At 42.8% G+C, this 22,497-nt stretch overlaps 1 protein-coding gene across 1 annotated transcript in view; it reads right to left on the bottom strand.

The window, feature by feature from the left end:
* The window catches only part of Cfdp1 (craniofacial development protein 1), an 86,729-nt gene extending 68,467 nt beyond the window's left edge, over positions 1 to 18,262 (bottom strand). The window contains exons 1-4 of the mRNA XM_028768615.1: positions 18,069 to 18,262; positions 9,644 to 9,761; positions 6,531 to 6,738; positions 5,007 to 5,134 (exon numbers count right to left, since the gene is read on the bottom strand). Of these exons, the coding sequence (XP_028624448.1) occupies positions 5,007 to 5,134; positions 6,531 to 6,738; positions 9,644 to 9,761; positions 18,069 to 18,132 (518 nt within the window). The 5' untranslated portion in view covers positions 18,133 to 18,262. The remainder of the gene's footprint in view (positions 1 to 5,006; positions 5,135 to 6,530; positions 6,739 to 9,643; positions 9,762 to 18,068) is intronic.
* Positions 18,263 to 22,497: the final 4,235 nt, after the last annotated feature.

Below are 22,497 nucleotides of genomic sequence, written 5' to 3'. Positions count from 1 at the left end.
TATAATGCATAATGATTGTATATACTATATCTGTACATAAACAATTATACATACATGGCCCAGGTTGGCCTTGATTGTCATGCTTCCTCTTCCCAAGGGCTGGTATTACAGGAGTGTACCGCCACCACAGGCCTTAACAAGCTTTTCTAGTCTTTTTGTTTGTTTTTAAGATTTATTTATTTATTTTATATAATGAGTACACTGTTGCTGTTTTCAGACACACCAGAAAAGAAAACTGGATCCCATTACAGATGGTTGTGAGCTACCATGCGGTTGCTGGTAATTGAACTCAGGACCTCTGGAAGAGTAGTCAGTGCTCTTAACCGCTGAGCCATCTCTCCTGCTCGCTTTTGTATTCTTTATGGGTAAGGAGTTTGAGAAGACACTCACTTGTTCTGTTACATTTCTCAATAATATATGTTTTTAAATTATCATGTTTTACTGAGAACTATAAATAAGATGCATGTGTTGATTGTAGTTAATGAAAAGAAAGTGCTCTTATTCTGTTTTATTTGACAGATGATGCTGCCCTCCTCTGACGAACTGTACACATGCAGGCTCCCTGAGTACTTCAATATTTACAAAAGTGGAAAGTCAGAGAGCATGCCTTTGATCCCAGCACTCAGAAGGCAGAGGCAGGTGGACCTCTGAGTTTGAAGCCAACTTGGTCTACAGAGTGAGTTCTAGGACAGCCAGGGCTACAGACAAACCCTGTCTCAAAAAACAAACAAAAAAGTCAAGAGTAGTATCACATGAATATAATCCCTACACTTAGGAAGTAACAGGCCAGAGAATCAGTTCAATGTCAGCCTGGGCTACATTAGATTCTATCTCAAAAAAAAAAAAAAAAATCAGAGACATATTAAATGATAATATTTATAAACAAATTTATGAAATTCATAATTTCATCAGAAATTTACGGATTTCTCAAAGCAACAGTAATTGAGCTGATTTTGCTCTTTATGAAGACTGTCCTGTAGATATTCTACATGTGGGAAATGATCTAAGCTAACACAGGCTTTCCAACAGTCTCACCATGTTGTCCTACATGGAACTTGCTCTATAGACTTGGCCAGCCTTCAACTCTGCCTCTAAATGTCTTTTTTTTTAACTTGTATTTTCTGTGGTATGTTAATACACTCTACATTTTTATACAGGCATTTAATGCGTCTTGACTGAGTTTATCCCCACTCCCTCCTTCCCCATCTCTCCCTTACCGCCATTCTACCATATCCACTTCCAACTTCCTTGTGTATATCTATTTTTTTCTTTCTAAAAGAGTCCACGGAGCCCACTCAGCGCACTAATACAAGTCTGGGTGTAGGGAACCTACTAGAGCATGGGCAGTCAGTCTCTCAGGGCCACACCCTTAAGGATAACTGACCCTCCTCTCTCAGCAGCCATCAGTGGCCACAGCTTCTTAGCTGGTTCAACCCTGACCCACTTCCCACGCTGGGACTTTGACTGGATGATCCTGGGCAGGACCTGTGCATGCTGTCACAGCTGCTGCGACTTCTCATGTGCAGAATGCCCTACTGTGTCCAAAAAAAGCTTTGTTTCTTTCCTTTTCCTTTCTTTCTTTTTTTGGTTTATTGAGACACGGTTTTTTGCATAGTCCTAGCTGTTCTGAAACTCACTCTATATCTCATGCTGGCCTCGAACTCACATAGATCTGCCTGCCTCTGCCTCCCAAACTCTAGGATTAAAGGCACGCATCACCTGCCAGGGCGGTGGTGGCGCACGCCTTTAATCCCAGCACTTGGGAGGCAGAGGCAGGCGGATTTCTGAGTTCGAGGCCAGCCTGGTCTACAGAGTGAGTTCCAGGACAGCCAGGGCTATACAGAGAAATCCTGTCTCGAAAAACAAAACAAAAACAAAGACAAAAAGGCACGCATCACCACCTCCGGGCCAGGTTTTTAAACACTGATGGTTCACTGTCAATGTTCTGCAATTCCATACTGGATACCTGCAATATGATTTTTGGAGGCAAAATCCATTACTAATTCACATCATCAATAATTATGTGACAGGTCTCAAAGTGACTAACTACCAGGAGTACCTTACAATGGGGAGTTCTGATAGATGCCCATGTCCTTTAACTCAACACTAATGTTGGGTTCCTGAAGGACATCTAGTACTGCCAGGGCAACAGGTTTGCTTAATGCAGTGGTTCTCAACCTATAGGTCACAATCCCTTGGGGGGAGGGGGACTATGTCGGTCAAACAACCCTTTCACAGGATTGCATGTCAGATATCCTGCATGTCAGATATTTATGCTACAGTTCATAACAGTAGCAATATAGCTGTAAAGTAGCAACAAAATAATTTTACAGTTAGGTCATGCCAACATGTGGAACTATATTCCTAAAGCCACGGCATCAGGAAGGCTGAGAACTACTAGTCTAAAGTGGTTAACTGAAAACTAAACATTCAAGGCAAGTAATAATCTAAACTCAAGTGTGTTCTCCAATACAAACGGTCTGTACTCTTAAAACACCAAACGCACTATTTAATCTTGAACTGGGTCCTGACTGTGTAACGGAATAACTGGGGCCTAAAAGGCTGTAACAGAATCATACATAGATCTACTCAAAGTATGGCCTTCAAAACTATGTGTTACTGGTAAAAAAAAATAAAAAAATCTTAAAAAATAAGTCACCTCTTATTGACCTAAGACAAGAGGCACAGCAGCTGCGAGCACAGGGACATCTGTTGAACACATTATTTACACTTAGCCATTATAATCACTGCATTGAAAAGAACAGACATCAGTCCAGTTGTCAAGGTGAGTCATTCGGATCCAGACTTGCCAAGATGGCTCAGTAGGTAGAGGTTGGCAAGCCTAGCAAACTGAATTGACTCTCCAGGACCCCATCATGGAGAGAGAAGCAACTATCACAAGCTGTCCTCTGGCCTTCATACACACGCTGTAACAGGAGTGGCCACACCCTCACATGAGGACACACAGAACACTGAACATGAGTAAACCTGAGTGAGAGTGTGTCAAGCACATGGCTGTTAACTGTAATAATGTTCTTACAACACTGCCCTAAAGATACTGCACAAAAGAAAATGTTTTTGAGAAAAGTTTTTCAAATGAATGGCTTTGGTATTGGAGAGATGACTCAGTGGTTAAGAGCTCTGGCTGCTTATCCAGAGGCCCTGGGTTCTATTCCCAGCACCTGCATGGTGGCTCAGAACCATCTGTAACTGCAGTTCCAGGGGATCTAACACCCTTTTCTGACATCTTCAGGTACCAGGTATGTACATGGTACACAGACATACATACACTCAGACAAAAGACCCACATACATAAAATAATTAAAAATAGGTGTTGCTGGGCACAGTAGCTTATGCACATAGTTTCAGTACTCAGGAGGCTGAGCAGATGGATTATTACAACTTCATCCACTTCGGGATACACAGTAAGCTCCCAGAACAGTCTGGGCTACAATGAGGCCCAGTCTAAACAAATTTTAAAAGTTGTGCTCCATATTATTTATAAAACCAAAAATACAAAACTTCAATTTTTCAAAACATATTTTCCCTGGAAAAAAACAGGCAACTCTGTATATTAGTGAGTTATAGTCTATGGATTAACCAATACAGGCAGAAAACATTTAGGAGGAGACTACATCTGTACAGAACACACACACATTATCGTTCTTCTTACTAGTCCCTACATACGGTGCTACTTTTGTGGATTTACATTATCAAGTATTAGAAATCAGATATTTGGCAGGGCGGTGGTGGCGGACACCTTTAATCCCAGCACTTGGGAGGCAGAGGCAGGCGGATTTCTGAGTTCGAGGCCAGCCTGGTCTACTGAGTGAGTTCCAGGACAGCCAGAACAACACAAAAAAACCCTTAAACAAAAAACAAAAAAAAAAAAAAAAAAAAAAAAAAAAATCAGATATTTAATGTATAAAAGAAGTTGTGCATAAGTTATACACTGACACCATGCCATTTTATATATGGGATGTAAGAATCTGAGGACTCTGACATCACCAAAGGGTTCTACAATCTACACCTCACACACAGAGGGAAGAATACAACTCCAGGTGTTGTTTTTGAAAGCAATGAACACAGAGAAAACTGTATTATCAGACCACATCCGAGTCTCATCTGTTACTGTTAAAGAAAATAAACTTACAAAACTAGTATTACAAAACTATTACTTAAATTCTGTTCTCATCGCTTCTAAATTACAGAACTATAGCTTTTATATTATAACTTTAAATAAACTCCAGGCATGAGGGTCGTCCTTAAAACTGCCACAATAGAGGCTGGAGAGATGGCTCAGTGATTACTGACTGCTCTTCCAGAGGTCCTGAGTTCAATTCCCAGCAACCACATGGTGGCTCACAACCATCTGTAATGGGGTCCGATGCCCTCTTCTGGTGTGTCTGAAGACAACTACAGTGTACTCACTATTTAAAAAAAAAAAAAAACTGCCACAATAACTCCCCCCAAAAATCAATCAAACAAAATACCAGTAAGTTGGTCTTAGTGGCACATGCCTTTAATCCCAACACTGAGGAGGCAGAGGCAAGTGGATCCCTGTTAATTTGAGGGCAGCCTGGTCTACATAGTGAGTTCTAGGATAGCCAGGGCTACATAGTGAGATCTTGCCTCTAAACAAAGCATCCAGGAGGCTGAACCACTCAAAAGCCTCTAAAATAAGCTGCTTTTATAAACTAAGACAAATAAACTCATAAACCAGCTCAGACAATACACAATAACGCTGAAACTGACTCTTCCTCCTAGCACTCTCAATCCTCGCCTGACTTAGTGATCTCACCAGGGCTATCGCACAGCACCGGAAGGAGATAAAGGATTTATTTACTCGAAGCACAAAGCATGGCAATGAGCAATGGAAATACAAACTTCCAAATGCACGTACGCAGCCAAAACAGTTACGCCGGGTGGGGATAAGGACAGACGTGAAGCAGAACGTGAAGCACCGCCTGGAAAAACCACAGTTTCCAACCCCGAAATCCTCTCACCTTACTTCTTCGCCAGCAAAGTCAAACACCTTGGTAATCTTCACCTTTTCTGATTCTTTAGGTTTCTCTAGCTCATCCGCTTTGGCCAGCGGTTTACTTGAGCTGGTCTCTTCAGTCTCCTCTGCTTCCTACAAAAAGAGCAAGAAGTGAATCAGGCTTGTGTGGCACACACCTTCAAGGCCAGCATCTAGGAGGCAAAGACTCAAGGATCTCTGAGCTAGAAGCCAGTGTGGTCTACACAGAGTTCCAGGCTGGCCAGGGCTATACAGTGAAACCCTACCTGAAAAAAAAAAAAAAAAGATAGATAGATAGATAGATAGATAGATAGATAGATAGATAGATAGATAGATAGATAATCACTTTCACCAGAGTATAAGACTAAAAGAACTGTCTGAACATGCTGCTTAGGGTTGTTCCCTCACGTTTCATCTCTGATCAGTTAAACACTATTAGAAAGCCTGAAGAGATGACTTATGATTAAGAGCACTGACTGTTCCTCCAGGACACAGGTTAGATTTCCAGGACCTATAAGGCGCCTCATAGCCACCTATAACTCCAGTTCCAAATACTCGGATGCCCTCTTCTGGCCATCATGGGTACTACATGCATGTGGTGCATAGGCATACAAGCAAGTAAATCATCTATACACATAAAAAAATAACATAAAATAGTACAGGTATAGTGGAGAGGCTGGAGGGGTAGACGGCTTAGCAGTTAAGAGCTTTCGGTGAGAACCTTAGCTCAGTTTTTCGCACCTCTGGAGCTCGTAACTGCCTGTACCTCGAGCTCCTGGGACTGACATGCACAGACCCACACATAGGCACAAACATATACTCATAATTAAAATAATAACAAGTGAATCTTTTAAAATTTTTACTTATTTTTATTTAGATGTATATGTGTGGTTAAGCCACATGTATACAGGTGCCTTCGGAAGCCAGAGAAGGCATCAGATCCCCTGGAGATAGAGTTACAGGCTTTTGTGAATTACCTGACTTGGGTGCTAAAAATTAAATTCAGAACCTCTGAAAGAGCAGTAAGTGCTCTTAACCACTGACCCATCTCTCCAGTCCAACAAATACATTTTTTAAAAGTTTATAAAGGTCTGCTGGAAATTTACCTGATTAAAACAGCTCATTTTTTCTACTGTTAAGAAATGCTTTGTGCCGGGCGGTGGTGGCGCACGCCTTTAATCCCAGCACTTGGGAGGCAGAGGCAGGTGGATTTCTGAGTTTGAGGCCAGCCTGGTCTACAGAGTGAGTTCCAGGACAGCCAGGGCTATACATAGAGAAACCCTGCCTCAAAAAAAAAAAAAAAAAAAGAAAGAAAGAAAGAAAGAAAGAAAAGAAAAGAAAAAAGAAATGCTTTGCTTTTCCCTTAGTGAAGTCACTATCAGAAGACATCTAGTTTGCTTTTTGATTTGAGATTCAAATCTCAAGTCAGTTTGCAAATTAAAACAATAGGAAGCTCCTGGGGAACGAAGGTGTTTCTGGAGAGGAGTTTGCTCCATCAATCTAAGCTTACCTTAGCTTGTGAACTTGGGCCTGTTTTTGACTTTGGTCCCACATCATTAAGGAAGCTGGCCCACAGTTCATCCTCCTTCTTCTTCCTCGCATTCTCTGACCCAGGGCCTCCTTCCTGCTCCTCTTCACCCTCTTCACTACTGCTACCTCCGGAGTCTTCCTTGCCATCTTCCTCTTCGTCTAACAAGAGGCCACTTTGTTTCCTCTTCCTACTCACCAACAGCCACCCAGAAAAAGGAAGACAAGACAGAATGCAAAGTCATTCACTCCCTCTCCTCAAACCATGATCATCTCACACACCTCAAAGATGAACTCTGGGATTACTAATAACACAGTAAGAGAAATGGAGAAGGTAAGCGAGATTTAATTTTTTAGAAATATTTATTCATTTCTTTATGCGTGTGTGTGTGTGTTCCTGAGTATATGTAAGTACACTATATGCACATAAGCTTGTGGAAGTCAAAAGACGGTGTCGAATCCCCTGGAACTGAGGTCACTGGCACGTGCAAGCCACCATTGCCACCTTTGGGATGCTGAGAGCTGAACCCAGGTCCTCTGCTAGAGCAGGAACTGTTCTTAACTACTGAGCCGTCTCAGCAGCCCTGACTAAATTTGTTTTTAAGTATGTTTATTCAGCAACAATGGCACAATTTAGAAGTATACCATACAGTGAAAAAAATACCCACAAGTTTCTCAGTGTTTTCAAATTCTTGGCACGTTACTCTTTGAGACTCAGGAACAATAAATCAATATCCTAGACATTCTCAGATTGTTAAATATTGTATTTTAAACATACTTCTAATTATCTTCAGTCTACAATTTGAATAGCTGAAATCCTTATTTAAAATAATAAAGCACATTGAATCTAGTAGTATTTATAAAGTTCAACTATATCCTGCAGGAATATTAAATCAAAATTTAAAATTCAGTTCTCCCAGTAGATAACAGCCCCTCGTGGACTTACATATAGACACTCCCCGTTAAGAAGCTGCTTTGCATTGCAAGTGTATTGCACCCTGAGAGCAACTGGAGGACCTACATGACATACAGCATATACACTGTATGTGTGAACTCTTTAGCAAGCATTGTCTTTTTATTACCTGCTCCCATATTAAATAAAAATGGGGGTGGTTTGCGTTCACTTGAAACTTAAATTTAGTATCTATATCTAGACTGTTATTTTTACTAAGAAAACACCTGAGGCAGGCATGGTGGTGCACACCTTTAATCCCAGTATCCAGGAAAGCAAAGGCTTGAATATCTCTGTGAGTTGGAGGACAGCTTGGTCTACATAGTGAGTTCCAGAACAGACAAGCTACACACTAAGAACAAAAACAAACAGACAAAACACAACAACAACAACAACAAAAAACCCAACAGCTAAAAAGAAAAATACCTAATATTACTTCATTATTCTTTTCAGAAAAAGGGTTCTACAAACATATGTGCTGAATATTTTTCACCTCTAAAAGCCACTCCACTTGAAACACGTCTACTGACTCTCAAGTTCATTGTCGTCATTCTCTTCCAAACACTCTAAACAGTGCAGTGCTTTCATGCCACCATCAAAGAAACGAAAATTCAAACACAGAAAGAGCACTGGACCCAGGGTTTATAAAGTACATTTCTACTAGTTCAACTACAGACAGAATATAGCACTTAATCTTTACTTTCTCTGTTTTCAAAAACTGCAATCTGCTTTCTGCTTCAATGGCCAAGACAGAAACAAGAGCAACAGAAGAGTCCTATAGGAGATAACCTTATCTGAGTTTTAACCCATCATGATTTTCTAATTTGTTGTGGGTCTGTAATTCAGAACATGGCCTGTTAGGGGGTAAGAGGTGATTTAAAAGTTCAACTGAAAAGAATTTAATTTATATAGCCTTAGATCAAACAATTCTACACCTTTAAATCTTACAAAAATCCTTGTACTATGGGCTGGAGAGAAGGCTCAGTGGTTAAGAGTACTGAGTTCAACTCCCAGCAACCACATGGTAGCTCACAACCACCTGTAATGGGATCCGATGCCCTCTTCTGGTATGTCTAAGGACAGCTACAATGTGCTCATATAATGAATCTTAAAAAAACAAAACCAAACAAAACCTTTGTACCAGTATGTAACATGTTCTAGCAATGTCTCCTGTAGCTTTTTTGCTGTAGCAGACTATACAATCTAACTGTTCCTAGTAAGGGATGCTTAAGTCAGGTCAGGCTATTCATAAAGTGTAACAGTACAGTCCCTGAAAGACCAGGTGTGCATGGACTGACTGCCAGGCTGCCGTTAAAGCAATGAGCTAAGTGAGAATCACCACAGTGAGGCCTCCCTGGAACCACATCACTGCTCAGAAGACAGACAAGAGGCTTAGGAGTAGCCCAGTCTGGGCAACATAGTCCAAGAGTGAGCCTCAGCATGATGTACAGTGTGCTACCATTTTTATTTTAAACAAAGAGAGCAGGAAGCATGTACCCACACTGAGTATGATAGCATCTAAGGTGACAGCTTTTCAGGGTGAGACCAGAGGGTGTATCCTATGGCAACAAGACTGCTTTTACCACATACACATTTTACTTAGTGATTTTTAAATTAAGGCCTAAAACTTTTTTAAATTGGTTGAACGCCAAGATTTTAATTTTAGAAGATCAACAAATATTTCCCTCATACAGGAAGGGGTTAAGAACCCTGGCAATAAAGCTAGGAGCAATGGTTCATGCCCACAATCCCTACAATTCTGGAGGCTGAAGCTAGAGGCTAGCCTAGGCTACACAATGAATTCTAGACCAGCCTGTGCTATAGCACCCACACAGAGACAATGTTAGGAAGTAAAGAAAGAAGGAAGGAAAGAAGGGAGGAAGGAAGGAAGGAAGGAAGGAAGGAAGGAAGGAAGGAAGGAAGGACGAACAGACGGACAGACAGACAAACTGGGCACAGGCCTTTAATCCCAGCACTCAGGAGGCAGAGGAAGGTGCATCTCTGTGAGTTCAAGGACAGCCTGGTCTACAGAGCAAGTACCAGGACAGCCAGAGCTACACAGAGAAACCCTGTCTCAAACAACAACAAAACATACAAACAAAAAGACAGACAGACATCACGAAAGCACTGTCAGGCAGTGTCACCTGGCTGGAATGCTCGGAGTCTTCCTTCTTTTCCCTTTGGTTTTCTCAGCCTGCTCATCGCCGTCCACTTCATCCTCCCTCACTAATTCATTGACATCATCTTCACTGTACTCTCCACCTGAGATCACAGAACAGGGCGGTCAGACGACTAGAATAAAGATTTTTCACAAAATATTAAGAATGAAGTCTGAGCCAGGTATGGCCGTACACCTGATGCTCAGCACTTTGGAGGTTAGACGCAAGAGAATCAGAAGTTCAAACTTGTGCTTGGTTACAAAGTGAGACTAAAGCCAGCCTGGGCTACATGAGACCCTATCTTGAACAAAACAAAAATCCTAAAACAGCAGCAACAATAAAACAAAACAAAAATTTTATCCCCCTTTTAAGATAAATATTTCTAGCCAAGTGTGGTAGCCTATGGCTTTAATCCCAGTACTCCAGATGGAAAGACAAGTGGATCTCCATGAGTTTGAGGCCAGCCTGGTCTACAGAATGAGTTCCAGGACAGCCATGGCTACACAAAGAAACCCTGTCTCAAAAAAACAAAACAAAGCCGGGCAGTGGTGGCGCACGCCTTTAATCCTAGCCCTTGGGAGGCAGAGGCAGGTGGATTTCTGAGTTCGAGGCTGGCCTGGTCTTCAGAGTAAATTTCAGGACAGCCAGGGCTACACAGAGAAACCCTGTCTCGAAAAACCAAAAAATAAAGATAAATATTTGTTTACTGAATAATACAGAAGCAATGTCACCACCATAGCAGTGAACATCACTGAAATTCAAGTAGTAGTTTCAAAATATGATTTACAATATAAAGGGTTTCCTGGAGGGGAGGAAAAAAATTAGCTTATTTCAGGCAAGTAAAACCAAAAAAAGATGGAGACCGAACACCCAGCTGTACCAGAAGCGAGAACATTAGTTAAAGCTATGTCATATCGAGTAAAAGGCCAGCCTGGTCTACTGAGGGGGTTCCTGGACAACCAGAGCTACACAGAGAAAGCATGTCTAAAAAAGACAAAACAAAAACTTACCCAGGGCTGGGCACAGTGGTGCACACCTTTAATTAGCACTCAGGAAGCAGAGGCAGTTGGATCTCTGAGTTTGAGGTCAACCTGGTTTACAGGGCAGCCAGGGCTATGTAGAGAGATCCTGTCTCAAAGGAAGCAAAATATCTCAAGGGAAACAAACTTGTAAGATCACATATAATAGCTTCCATAATCAAGAAGTAATAAAAGAGGGCTGGAGAGATGGATGGCTGCTCAGGGGTTAAGAGCATAGACTGTGCTTTCAGAGGTCCCAAGTTCAATTCCCAGGACCTGTCCAGGCTCACAACCACCTGAACCACTTGTAACTTCAGATCCAGAGGGATTCAACTCTTCTGGCCCATGTGGGTACCTATACTCCAGTGAATACACCCAAACTCAGACAGAGAAACAAAGATACACAGAAACACACACATACACACACTCTAAAAAAGAGAAGTAAAATGTCAGTTATATCAAGCTGTCAGATAGTAAATCAGAAAAGTAACAATATGAATAGGAATCATATTCATTCTTCAAACTTACTATGTATTGACAGAAGTCAACATTGCTGGCATTTGGGCACATTGCAAAGCTCTAGATGTAGAATCATACATATGCTACTTCTTAAAAAGACGTTTTAAAATGTTTTATGTGTTTATGATGTGAGTAGGGCTATGTGCACATGTGGGTGCAGATACTTGTAGAATACAGAGCTGGAGGTACAGGTGATTGCTAGCTATGCCATGTGGATGTTGAGAACCAAACTTAGGTCCCCCACAAGAGCATCTCACATTGCTAAACTCTGAGCCATCTCTCCAGACTCAAGAGTAGACTTCTTCGGTTTTGACAGACATATATTTGATTCATCTTGGAAGCTGTCTTAACTAGGGTTTCTTTTTTTTTTTTTTGGTTTTGGTTTTTCGAGACAGAGTTTCTTTGTGTAGCCCTGGCTGTCCTGGAACTCACTCTGTAGACCAGGCTGGCCTCAAACTCAGAAATCCGCCTGCCTCTGCCTCCCAAGTGCTGGGATTAAAGGCGTACGCCACCACCACCTGGCCTTAACTAGGGTTTCTTATTGCTGAGATAAGTAAAACACCATGACTGAAAGCACCTTGGAGAGTAAAGGGCTTATTTCATCTTACAACTTACAGTCCACCATGAAGGAAGTCCGGGCAGGGACCTAGGTTCAAGAACCGATGCAGAGGCCATGAAAAAAATGCTTTTGAGTGCCCTGCTCCCACAGCTTGCTCAGCCTGCATCCTTACAGCACCCAGGATCTCCAGTTCAGGAGTAGCACCACCCACATCACCTACCAATCAAAGTGCACAGGCTTGCCAACAGACCGATCTGCTGAGGGCATTTTCTAACTGAGGTTCCCATTTCCTAAATGACTCTAGCTTGTGTCAAGCTGACATAAACCAGCCAGCAACAAAACATTCACAACTTCGTTGTGAATGAAATTGTTCATAGAGAACAAATGAAGAGATGAGAACTACACACGGCAGAACAAAAAATCCCGTAACAATAAAATCCATGCTTCTTCTAGCTGTACATTTTCTTTCTGTTTGCCTTCTTTCCAAGAGTATTTCTGTTTGGGTTTGGTCTTGTTTTTGAGATAGTTATGTACCCCAGGCTGGCCTCAAACTCACAATGCAGGTGAGACTGGCGTTGAACTTCTGATCTTCCTACCTCCATCTCCCAAATGCTAAGATTACAGAAGTGTGTTATCAAACCTGGGAGCCAAGTAACACTGCCCCCTCTTCTTTACTACAGAATCTTCTCAATATGTTGTCTATGGGTCTTGTTATCTAAAACCTGGATGTAAGAGTTTTGTTCGATGATGTGATGCAGGCAAGGATCCTCAGGCTCTCTCTCCCATGCCATCATTCCCACTTCTACTGTCCTCAGGTTAGCTCTCATCCCTCATCTCGTCCTTCCACAACGGAACAGGGTTCAGAGGAGCATGGCCCATTATACCCTTCGCACCTCTCCTCTGCAGTCATCTATGACAAATGTTCTTTCTCATCTTGTTGCTGTGGTACCCATTGCTATGGCTGTGGCTGACATAAAGCTGTCAGTCCACAGGCTCACAGGCTGTACATGGAGCAGGAGAGAAAGCATGAAAGGAGCGTGGGGCACATGCTGCTTGGCCTTCTCCAGCTGCTGTTCACTTCAGTCTTTGCAAGGTACCTGTGAGGAACACTACAGGGAGATGGCTAAGTAACACCTGCTCAGCTAGCTCAACTACCTCTTTCTTCTTCCTTTCTTCGAACACGGTCTCACTAAGCACCCTCAGCTAGTCTGGAACTCACTATGTAAACGAGGCTAGCCTCAAACTCATCTCTGAGCCTGTCTGTCTGTCTGCTTCTACCTCCCAAATGCTGGGATCAGAGGCATGTTCCACCACACCCAGCACTAAGCTACAACCCAGACTGGTGGCCCTCGACTATGCTTTCTGATCCTCAGCCTTTTCATCTGTAAAATGGACAGTACAAAAGCATACATCTTGAAGCACTGTGTGAGTTAGTAGTAAGTTATCACTGAAGTGTTTAAAAGGCACGTGCACACGAAGGGCATCTGTGAACGGGAACTAGCTAATCTCTTACTAACTCGTAAATCACTGAGGTCCTTCTCTGAGCTTCCTTATGACTGAGAGCAGAAAGCTAGAGAAGAATGTTCTCTCCCTCTCATCATTCCTACTCAACAACATCACAGAAGTATCTAGTACATCATGTCAAGCAAAAGAAACATAAGAGTATCACAGAAACTTCAGCCGTGACATGATTATCTACCTGGAGAATCCTGCGGGATCTACAGACCCGCCCTGAACTGACGCGTGAGTAGTAACAAGTGTGAAGACTGCGATACTTTAGCATGCCGAAGGACTGTGTTCTCAGGTACTAGCAACCGAGAAGCAAATGGAAATAAAAGACCTACGTAGACATGACGCTGCGGTCACAGACTGGTCGAGAAGATTGCTAAGTTATCAATTCTCCCCAAACTGACCTACAGATTCAGCACACTGCCCAACAAAATCCACACAAGCATCTATGGAGCAACTGGGGCCACGTGAGCCACAAAGAGAACCTGTCTTGATGGAGGCAAAGTGCCGGGAGAAGGGGACAGTAACCACGACAGTGCAGGAGGTCTAACAGGCTCAACATAATAACCTAAGATTCCAGAGAAACAAAACAGAAAAAAGTCTGGGGAGAAGCAGGCTCACTGACTGCAAAGTCATGCCACAGTGTCTGATGACGGTGACGATGGCGAGCTCTAGCATCAGGAAAATGGGAGCAAAGGGAAGAAGATCTCTTCTGAGACAAACAGATCCACTGGGGATCAAACCCAAGATGCTGCACATGCCAGACAAGCCCTCTATCTCTGAGCTGCATCTCCAGCCCACAAGACAGACTTAATGGCAACACCAGCATCAAGTAAGTGAAGCAACACTGTCACAATTCTGATGGAAAACTGCTTCCAACCTAGAATTCTGTTATCAACCAACCATCAAACAGGCCTGAGGTAACATTCAGACATTCCAGGTCTCAGAATAATGTTTCTGCCATACATCCTTCCTCAGGAAGCCATTACATATCCTCCTCTCAATTTGGTGGAACACAGCAAAAAACAAGACCATGTACAGTGAACACAAGGAAATCTGAGGCTGGCACGGTGGCACACACCTAGAATCATTGCATAGGTGAAGGAAAGAGGATCAGGAACTTAAAAGTTACACCAGTTACATATGGACTTCAAGGCTAGACTTGCATACATGACACCTTGTTGACAGAAAGACAGATAAAGACAAAGAGAAAGACAGACTGGCCAGCAGACAAAGAAAGACAGAGACAAAGACAGAGAGAGAGAGAGAGAGAGCATGGGAATTCAGAGAAGGAATAAAGAAGGCCTGAAAGAGTACTAATAATGCTGAAAGACCCAAGGTTTCAGATTCCGAAAGGCAGAGAAAAACCACACCAAAATAAAGCAAGGCCAAGGCAGAGAGCAACTTCCAAGAGATGGAGATAAAAACCCAAGGAATCTAATAATGCTAGAAGATGATTTTGGCAATTTTGAAAGCCTAGAGTCGAATTAATGGTAAGCGCATGGGCAGCTAAATTAAAACAGGGGAATAGCAAGATGGCACAGTGGATATGCACACTGCCACCAAGCCTGACAACTGGCGCTCTCCTCTCTGGAAGCCACATGGTAGGAGAGAACCAATTCCTCCATGTTATCCTCTAACTCATACATGTACACTCTGGCATGCACCACTTGGACATGGAGACACACACATGCACACACACAACTTGTAAAACAAAACATTCATTAATAGCAGAGAAAAGTAGTCCAGTTAAAGCAATCATGTGGCTCAGCTATGAACAGGGTATCCATACAATCAGCAAAAAGATAAACACGGACTACTTATCTAATCAAAACAGGTACAGTGGCAGGTGGGAGAACCGGAGAGGGCCTAAAGGTTGAAGAATGGATGGTAAAACAGGAGAATGAGCCCTGAATGCTAAAAAGAGACTCATTACATATGAATAAAGTCAAAAGAAACTAGCAAAGAAGAAAGAAGTTTCCTTAAATGGACTTGAAATATTTGACATGACGTTCAACAAGCATACACGCAGGCAAAACACTCCAGTACATAAAATGCAATTTAAAAATTTTTTCAATTTAATAAATAATTTTTAAAACTTGGCAGAAGGATACTCAAGAGAGATGGTTTAGCAGTTAAGAGCCCTTGCTGCTCTTACAGAAAAGACTGGAGTTCCATTTCTAGCACCCATGATAGCCACCTGTTAACTCCTAAGTCCAGAGGATCTGACATTCTCTTCTGGCTTCCTCAGGAAAACACATGCACATGCACATACATACGCAGACATATACATGAAATTTAAAAAGTAAAAAAGGTTCTTACTGGGGCTGGAGAGATAGCTCAGTGGTTAAGAGCATCGACTGCTCTTCCAGAGGTCCTGAGTTCAATTCCCAGCAACCACATGGTGGCTCACAACCATCTGTAATGGGATCTGATGCCCTCTTCTGGTGTGTCTAAAGACAGTGACAGTGTACTCATATAAAATAAATAAATTAATCTAAAAAAAAAAAAGTTCTTACTGAACACCCCACATCCTGTGGCACTCAAGTGCATGCCTTTCTGTGGTGCCAGAGGCCAACCTAGAGTGTCATTCCTAAGAAAGCTGTCCACCTCTTTTGAGAAAGGACTCTCATTGGGAGCTGGAGCTCACAATGGGCTCACTTAGGCTAGACTGGCATCCTCCTGTCTCTTCCTTCTGTCTCTTCCCAGCACTGGCAGCATCATGTAAGTGTCGAGCATTTACATTTACAGCTGGCATTTTTACCACCGGATCCTGTAAATTGAATTCAGGTCTTCACACTTGCAAGGCAAACATTTTACCAACTGAAGCCGTCTCCCCAGACTCACTTCCTCTCCCAGGACAGGGTCTTACTACATTATCTTGGTGGGCCTGGAATTCACAATGGTGAGCAAGCTATTTTCAAACTTACAGCAATCCTCCAGCCTCAAAACCCAACAAGTTTCGGGGTTATGGGCTTATACTACCATACCTGGCACCACATAACTTTTTGATTGGATGGATTAATAAGGATGGGGTGTGTTGCTGGGCAGTGGTGGCGCACGCCTTTAATCCCAGCACTTGGGAGGCAGAGACAGGCGAATTTCTGAGTTTGAGGCCAGCCTGGTCTACAGAGTGAATTCCAGGACAGCCAGGGCTACACAGAGAAACCCTGTCTCGAAAAAAACAAAAAAAAAACAATAACAAAGAATGGTGTGTGTGTGTGTGTGGCTTAAGGAAGATGTGGGCCTCATGCTCTAGGGTCTCAGTCTTCCTAATGCTGAGACCCTTTGATACATACCCTCATGTTGTGGTGATTCCCAGCCATAAAATTATTTTTGCTGTTACTTTATAACTTAATTTTGCTACTGTTATGAATTGTAATATAAACATCCATATCTTCTGATGGTCTTAGGCTACCTGGATGAGATAACTTTCCATACCTTATTTTTTGAGACAGTGTTTCTCACTGAACAGAAGCTCACTAAACCAGTGAGATCCCAGGATTGTGCCTGGCAACACACAAAACACCACAGTTAGAGACACCCACGAGATACCTCCAGCTTTTATGCGGGTGCTGGGCATCTGAAATCAAGATCTTAAGCTAGCTTTCTCATCCACAACGCCTAGAGTTGCTTTTCACCTAAGCAACTACTCTGGAATAAATAACTTTAAGGGAGTGCTTAAGCCAGGGCAAGGTACAAGATGAGGGGGTTTGTTTTGGTATTAAGAAGACTGCAGAGCTGGCTCAGAGGTTAAGAACACGGGCTGCTTTTTCAAAGGGCCCACTTTCAATTCCTAGCCCCCATTCAAGGGTCCACAACTGTCTATAATTCGACTTCCAGGAGATCCTTTGCCCTCTTCTAGGCTCTGAAAACACCAGATATACTATACATGTATTGTACAGATAGATATGCATGTAGGCAAAACACCCATACACATAAATAAAAAGATTAAATATTTTTTTAAAGATTTGTCTGGACCTCGCATAAGATGGGTTCTTAGTGTGTTCCTCTACCCCACCCCAAGAAAAGAAGAAAGCTAAGCCATTAAGAGTGTGTGCTTCACGTCCAAAGGATCTGACTTTGGTTCCAGAGTTGGGCAGCACACAACTGGTTAACTCCTTCACCTGGGGATCCAATACCCCCCCCCCCCGTCCTCTCTGGCCACCTGAATACACTGCCACACACACACAAAAATAATAAGGGGCTGGCGAGATGGCTCGGCTCTACAACCACCTGTATCTCGTCCCAAAAGCCCTAGACATGCACGTGATTCACAGAGACATACATTCAAGAAAAATACGGATATCCATGACATAAAATGAATCTCTAAAAGTAAAAATTTTTTTTAAAAGTTCTTAAAAGAGGGCAACGGGTAGCTACTGCAAAGTGACAAAATACATTATCACGTGAACTTTCTAAAAAGCCGATCCCTTCTGAACCAGAGGCGGATAACTCAGTCTTGGACATAGAGAAAGCTGGCAATTCCCTTAAAACAACCTCCACTGTCCGGGTCGGCTTCCAGAAGGCTTCAGAGCGATAGACAGTAAGCTCAGCCTGCCAGCATCACGCTCCTGTTCCCGCGCTCCGAGGGGGCGGCGGCCCAGGAGAACAGCTGTGCAGAACCGACACACGCGTGTTCCAGGCCGGCCGGGGGCCAGGGTCCTGAGGACCGGAACTCCGGGGCCCACGCGCCGCGGTGGCCTCGCGACCACGAGGCCCACGCCCTGGGGACCTCGAGAGTCTTGAGTGAGGCGTGAAGCGTGGGAACCACCCTCCTTTCGCCTCAGGCCGAATCGCTCACCCGACGGCACGTAGTCCTCATCCTCGTCCGACGTGGAGAAGTCTTCGGAGTCGAATTCCTCCATGCTGCTGTCACTTGGGGCCTGCTACTCACACGACTGCGGCCACTGCCCCAAAATAGCGAAGCTCTAGGGCGAGACCATAGAGGTACAAGACCAGCAGCTAGGGCCGCCCTAGAGGCGAGCGCACATGCGCAGACAGTGCCACGTGGTCACAGACGACACTTCCGGCTGGTGCGGTTGGTCAGTCTATACTCTCCGGGCCCTTGTGGGATTCCGGCCCCTCCCGGAAGCGATGCATGCTGGGGCTTGTAGTTTTCAACGCTATCTTGCATCCTTGATGGAGAATGGCTTATCTGCGGGAATAGTTCTTTCTCTCTTTATTTTCAAATTTGCTTACTCGCTAATTTTTTTTTTGTAACTCTAAAATCAGTAATTAAAATGTCACTCCCGGACATGCGCAGCGAGTAAAAACTGAGAGTCGAAGAGATGCTAAAGTTTCCGGCAACTTTTGAGCAAGACTGAGGCTCCGCCTTCTTGATTCAACTCGCTAGAGTCCTTTAATGTATGCAGTTTAGTGCCTTTTCCCCTGCATTTTTTTTTTTTTTCTGGGTGATTTTGCTGTCTAAAATGGCTCCCAAAAATTCTACGGAAACGCTGTCTAATACTCTAAGCGCAGGAAAGCTGTGACATGCCTTCCTGAGAAAATCTTCCTGTTAAGTAGGTTACATTCAGGCCTGAGTTACAAGTACTGTTGGCAGTAAGTTCAACGTTAATGAATCAACAATTCGGTTATCATACCTAAAAGAGAAAAGGAAATCCGCTTGTGAGGGAAGCCACTGCACAAAGTGCTAAATTGACACCCATAGTGCATGATGAAACAACAGGAAAGATGGGTTTTGGAAAAGCAGTTAAATTTGTAAGTTCGTAAGGATTGGAGAGATGGTCTAACGGTTAATAGTACTTGTTGCTTTTGCAGCAAAACTAGATTCAGTTTCTAGCATCCCCAACATGGTGGTTCACTACTGCCCTGGAGTCTGGTTCTGACCTCAGTGCGTACCAGGCATGTTCGTGGTACACTTACATACACACATGCAGGCGCTTACATATAAAATAAAAATAAACAAAATTTTGAAAACTTTGTGGATTCATGAGGTAGCCTGTCAGAAAATCATATGGTGAAACTGAAAGCCAAAGAATTTTTCGTTTTTATGCCTCAAGCACTACCTTTGTCAACCAGCACCTTGATCAGGGTATAATTACCACTTTCAAGATGTATGATACAAGGAAGCTTTACATTTAGCTTGAGAAGGATTTGTTTGTTTCTTGTTTCATCAAGACAAGATTTCTTTGCGTAGTCCTGGCTGTCCTAGAACTCTCTCTGTAGACCAAATTTGCCTCAAACTCACAGACAGATGAGCCTGTCTGTCTTTGCCTCCCGAGTGCTGGGATTAAAGACATGCTACACTATGCCCAGCTCATTTAGAAAGGTTTAAGACCAACAAGAAAACCACCACGATGAATTACTGAAACTCACTAAAAAAACAAAGTCATTGGTTACATTGGCATAACTTTGGATGCTATCAAACCAGCTCTATCAATACCTACTGGAAAAACGTTTGGCCAGACTACTAGAAACTAGAAGTTTTTAAAGTTACCTCAGGGGGAATATATATATGATGTGATGAAGATGTAATACATACTATACTGAGAATAATCGAAGTCTTGGAGCACATGAAGGAGGAAGATGTGGAGGAAATCTTAGCAGAGAAATTGGTAGGTTACCAATGCTCTCTGGATGAGTGGGTAAAACATGGTGGGAGCTGGCTTTCAGGACGACAGTGGGAATCAGCCTAAGAGATGCCAAAATCTCAACGTGGAATACCGTCTAAAGGGTGATGTGGAGGGTGATATGAAAGAATGTGACCCAAAGCTTGGTTGTGCCCTCAAATTTAAGCACGTCACCTTCTCTGCTTTTGATCCTTACACTGAGATGCTTAACAGAATGAGACAGAAAGCCCTGTGAGGTGGCACATGATTTTAGCACTCAGGAGGCAGAGACAGGTAGATTTCTGTGAGTTCAAGGCCAGCCTGATCTCCATAAAGTGTTCCAGGTCAGTCAATACTACATAGTGATACTTTTTTTTTTTTAAACTTTCGAGACAAGGTCTCTGTGTAGCCCTCACTGTCCTGAAACTCACTATGTAGACCAGGCTGGCCTTGAACTCAAAGATCTGCCTGCATCTACCCCCTGAGTGCTAGAATTAAAGGCTTGGGTTTGTGCCACCACTGCCCGGCTGTGATACTCAATTTTTAAAAGAGAATTAAATAAAAACAAAAGAAAAGAAAAAATAAAGGAATAAGGCAGGAAGCAAAGCAGAAAACTAGGATGCAAATTTTCAGGCCGGACTGGAAGGGAGTGGCAACTGCTCAGATCATCACATGATCAAGCAGTAAGACCCGCTGACCTGTCCCGCTCTTCCTCTCCTGCAGAATAAGCCCCACCTATATGTCCCTTAGTTTTCAGGAAGCAAGTCAAAGTTGAGCAGGTTAGCCACACTGGGCTAGCTAACCCACTACATCCCTACAGTAGCACCAAACAGCAAGTTTTTTGTTTTGTTTTGTTTTGTTTTAACTTTTGGTTCTTGTTTTACTTACTTTTTTTTTCTTTAAGATTTATTTATTTGCCGGGCGGTGGTGGCGCACGCCTTTAATCCCAGCACTTGGGAGGCAGAGGCAGGCGGATTTCTGAGTTCGAGAGTTCGAGGCTAGCCTGGTCTACAGAGTGAATTCCAGGACAGCCAGGGCTACACAGAGAAACCCTGTCTCGAAAAACCAAAAAAAAAAAAAAAAAAAAAAAAAAAGATTTATTTATTTATGTATATTAGTACACTGTAGCTGTCTTCAGACATACCAGAAGAGGGCAGCTCTGGATCCCATGGTGGTTGTGAGCTGCCATGTGGTTGGTGGGAATTGAACTCAAGACCAGCCAGTGCTCTTAATTGTTGAGCCAGCAAACAGCGAGCTTTTAATGTTTTTATACATAGAGTTTTAAGTGCTTATTCTTTTGATGTTTTTTTTTTTGGAGTTCATTTGTGCACTCCACTGTGTTCACTGAGAGAACTGCACAATGTGTCGTGCTTTCTATACTGTTTCTCATACCTCATGTCTATGAAAAAAGAACAGCTTCAGTACAGAAAAGTGTCTTACTTACATCTAAATGTTGCCAGTGAAATGCATTTACTAGAAAGTGTTTTGTGTTAATAATATAAGGCATCTGAACAACAAAAAAAAACCCTAATATGTACTTGTGTGTTGATCCCCTGACAAGTGACCAGAGACTCAAAGGCATTCAGTACTTGCTAATTAAGCATTAGACAACCCTTTATACCATAGTGATTGTAAGTAACTTTAATCTACCCTGTTCTGGACTGACTACATATAGACACATTAGTTTTTTCCTTCAGGTGAATCCATAAAACTGTCTACAAACTACCATTTTTCAGATTAAAATATCGTCATGATCCACTATGGGAAACAATAACCAGAGAGAAACGCTGGCAAGACATTGAGGATTATTGGGGACTTGTGTGAAGGAACACCTGTTTTCCTGCCCCAAGTTGTCCCTCATGATGATGCGTTTGGATGATGCTCTTGACTACAGAGTCTGGGTCACCCACTTCTAGAATTATTTAAAGACATAGCTGTGTACCAGCAATTTTTTTTTAAAGAAAGTAGGCGTATAGAGATACACAATCTATACATCAAAAACTGACTTGCTGAAAGCATATAGCTCGTTCGTGTAGTCCCTACCTCATCAGTGTTAGAACATTTTCAGCACACACAAGACCCTTTTCCCCATTAGCAGTCACCTCCCCTTTCCACCCAACCACCAGTATCTATGGACTTGCCTGTTCTGGACATTTTATGTAAACAGAATCACACAATGCATGATCTGTGGTGAGTGCCTTTTTATACCTAGCATGGCATTTCTCAATGTGGAACTGTGTCCTCCTATCATAATATTTTATCTTTTGGGGGACTTTCCAGGCTGCTGTCCAAGGGGATTCCCCACACGTATCAGCAGCAGATGAGACATCAGTTATCTACATCCTTGTCACACCTTATGCTGGCTTTATAGACCACGAAATGGCATCTTGGTATACTCTTGATTTGTATTACCTCGATGACAGAAGATGTTAAATATCATGTCCCTATTGCTCATTGTTTACGTTCTTTTTAAAAAAAAGAAAGAAAGAAAGAAAGAAAAGAAGAGAAAAGAAAAGAAAAGAAAAGAAAAGGAAAGAAAAGAAAAGAAAAGAAAAGAAGCCGGGCCGGGCGGTGGTGGCGCACGCCTTTAATCCCAGCACTTGGGAGGCAGAGACAGGCGGATTTCTGAGTTCGAGGCCAGCCTGGTCTACAGAGTGAGTT

The sequence above is a fragment of the Grammomys surdaster genome, unplaced genomic scaffold (assembly GCF_004785775.1).
Source record: "Grammomys surdaster isolate TR1022 unplaced genomic scaffold, NIH_TR_1.0 187, whole genome shotgun sequence".
Lineage (NCBI taxonomy): Eukaryota > Metazoa > Chordata > Mammalia > Rodentia > Muridae > Grammomys > Grammomys surdaster.
This window is presented reverse-complemented; position numbering and strand designations above follow the sequence as displayed.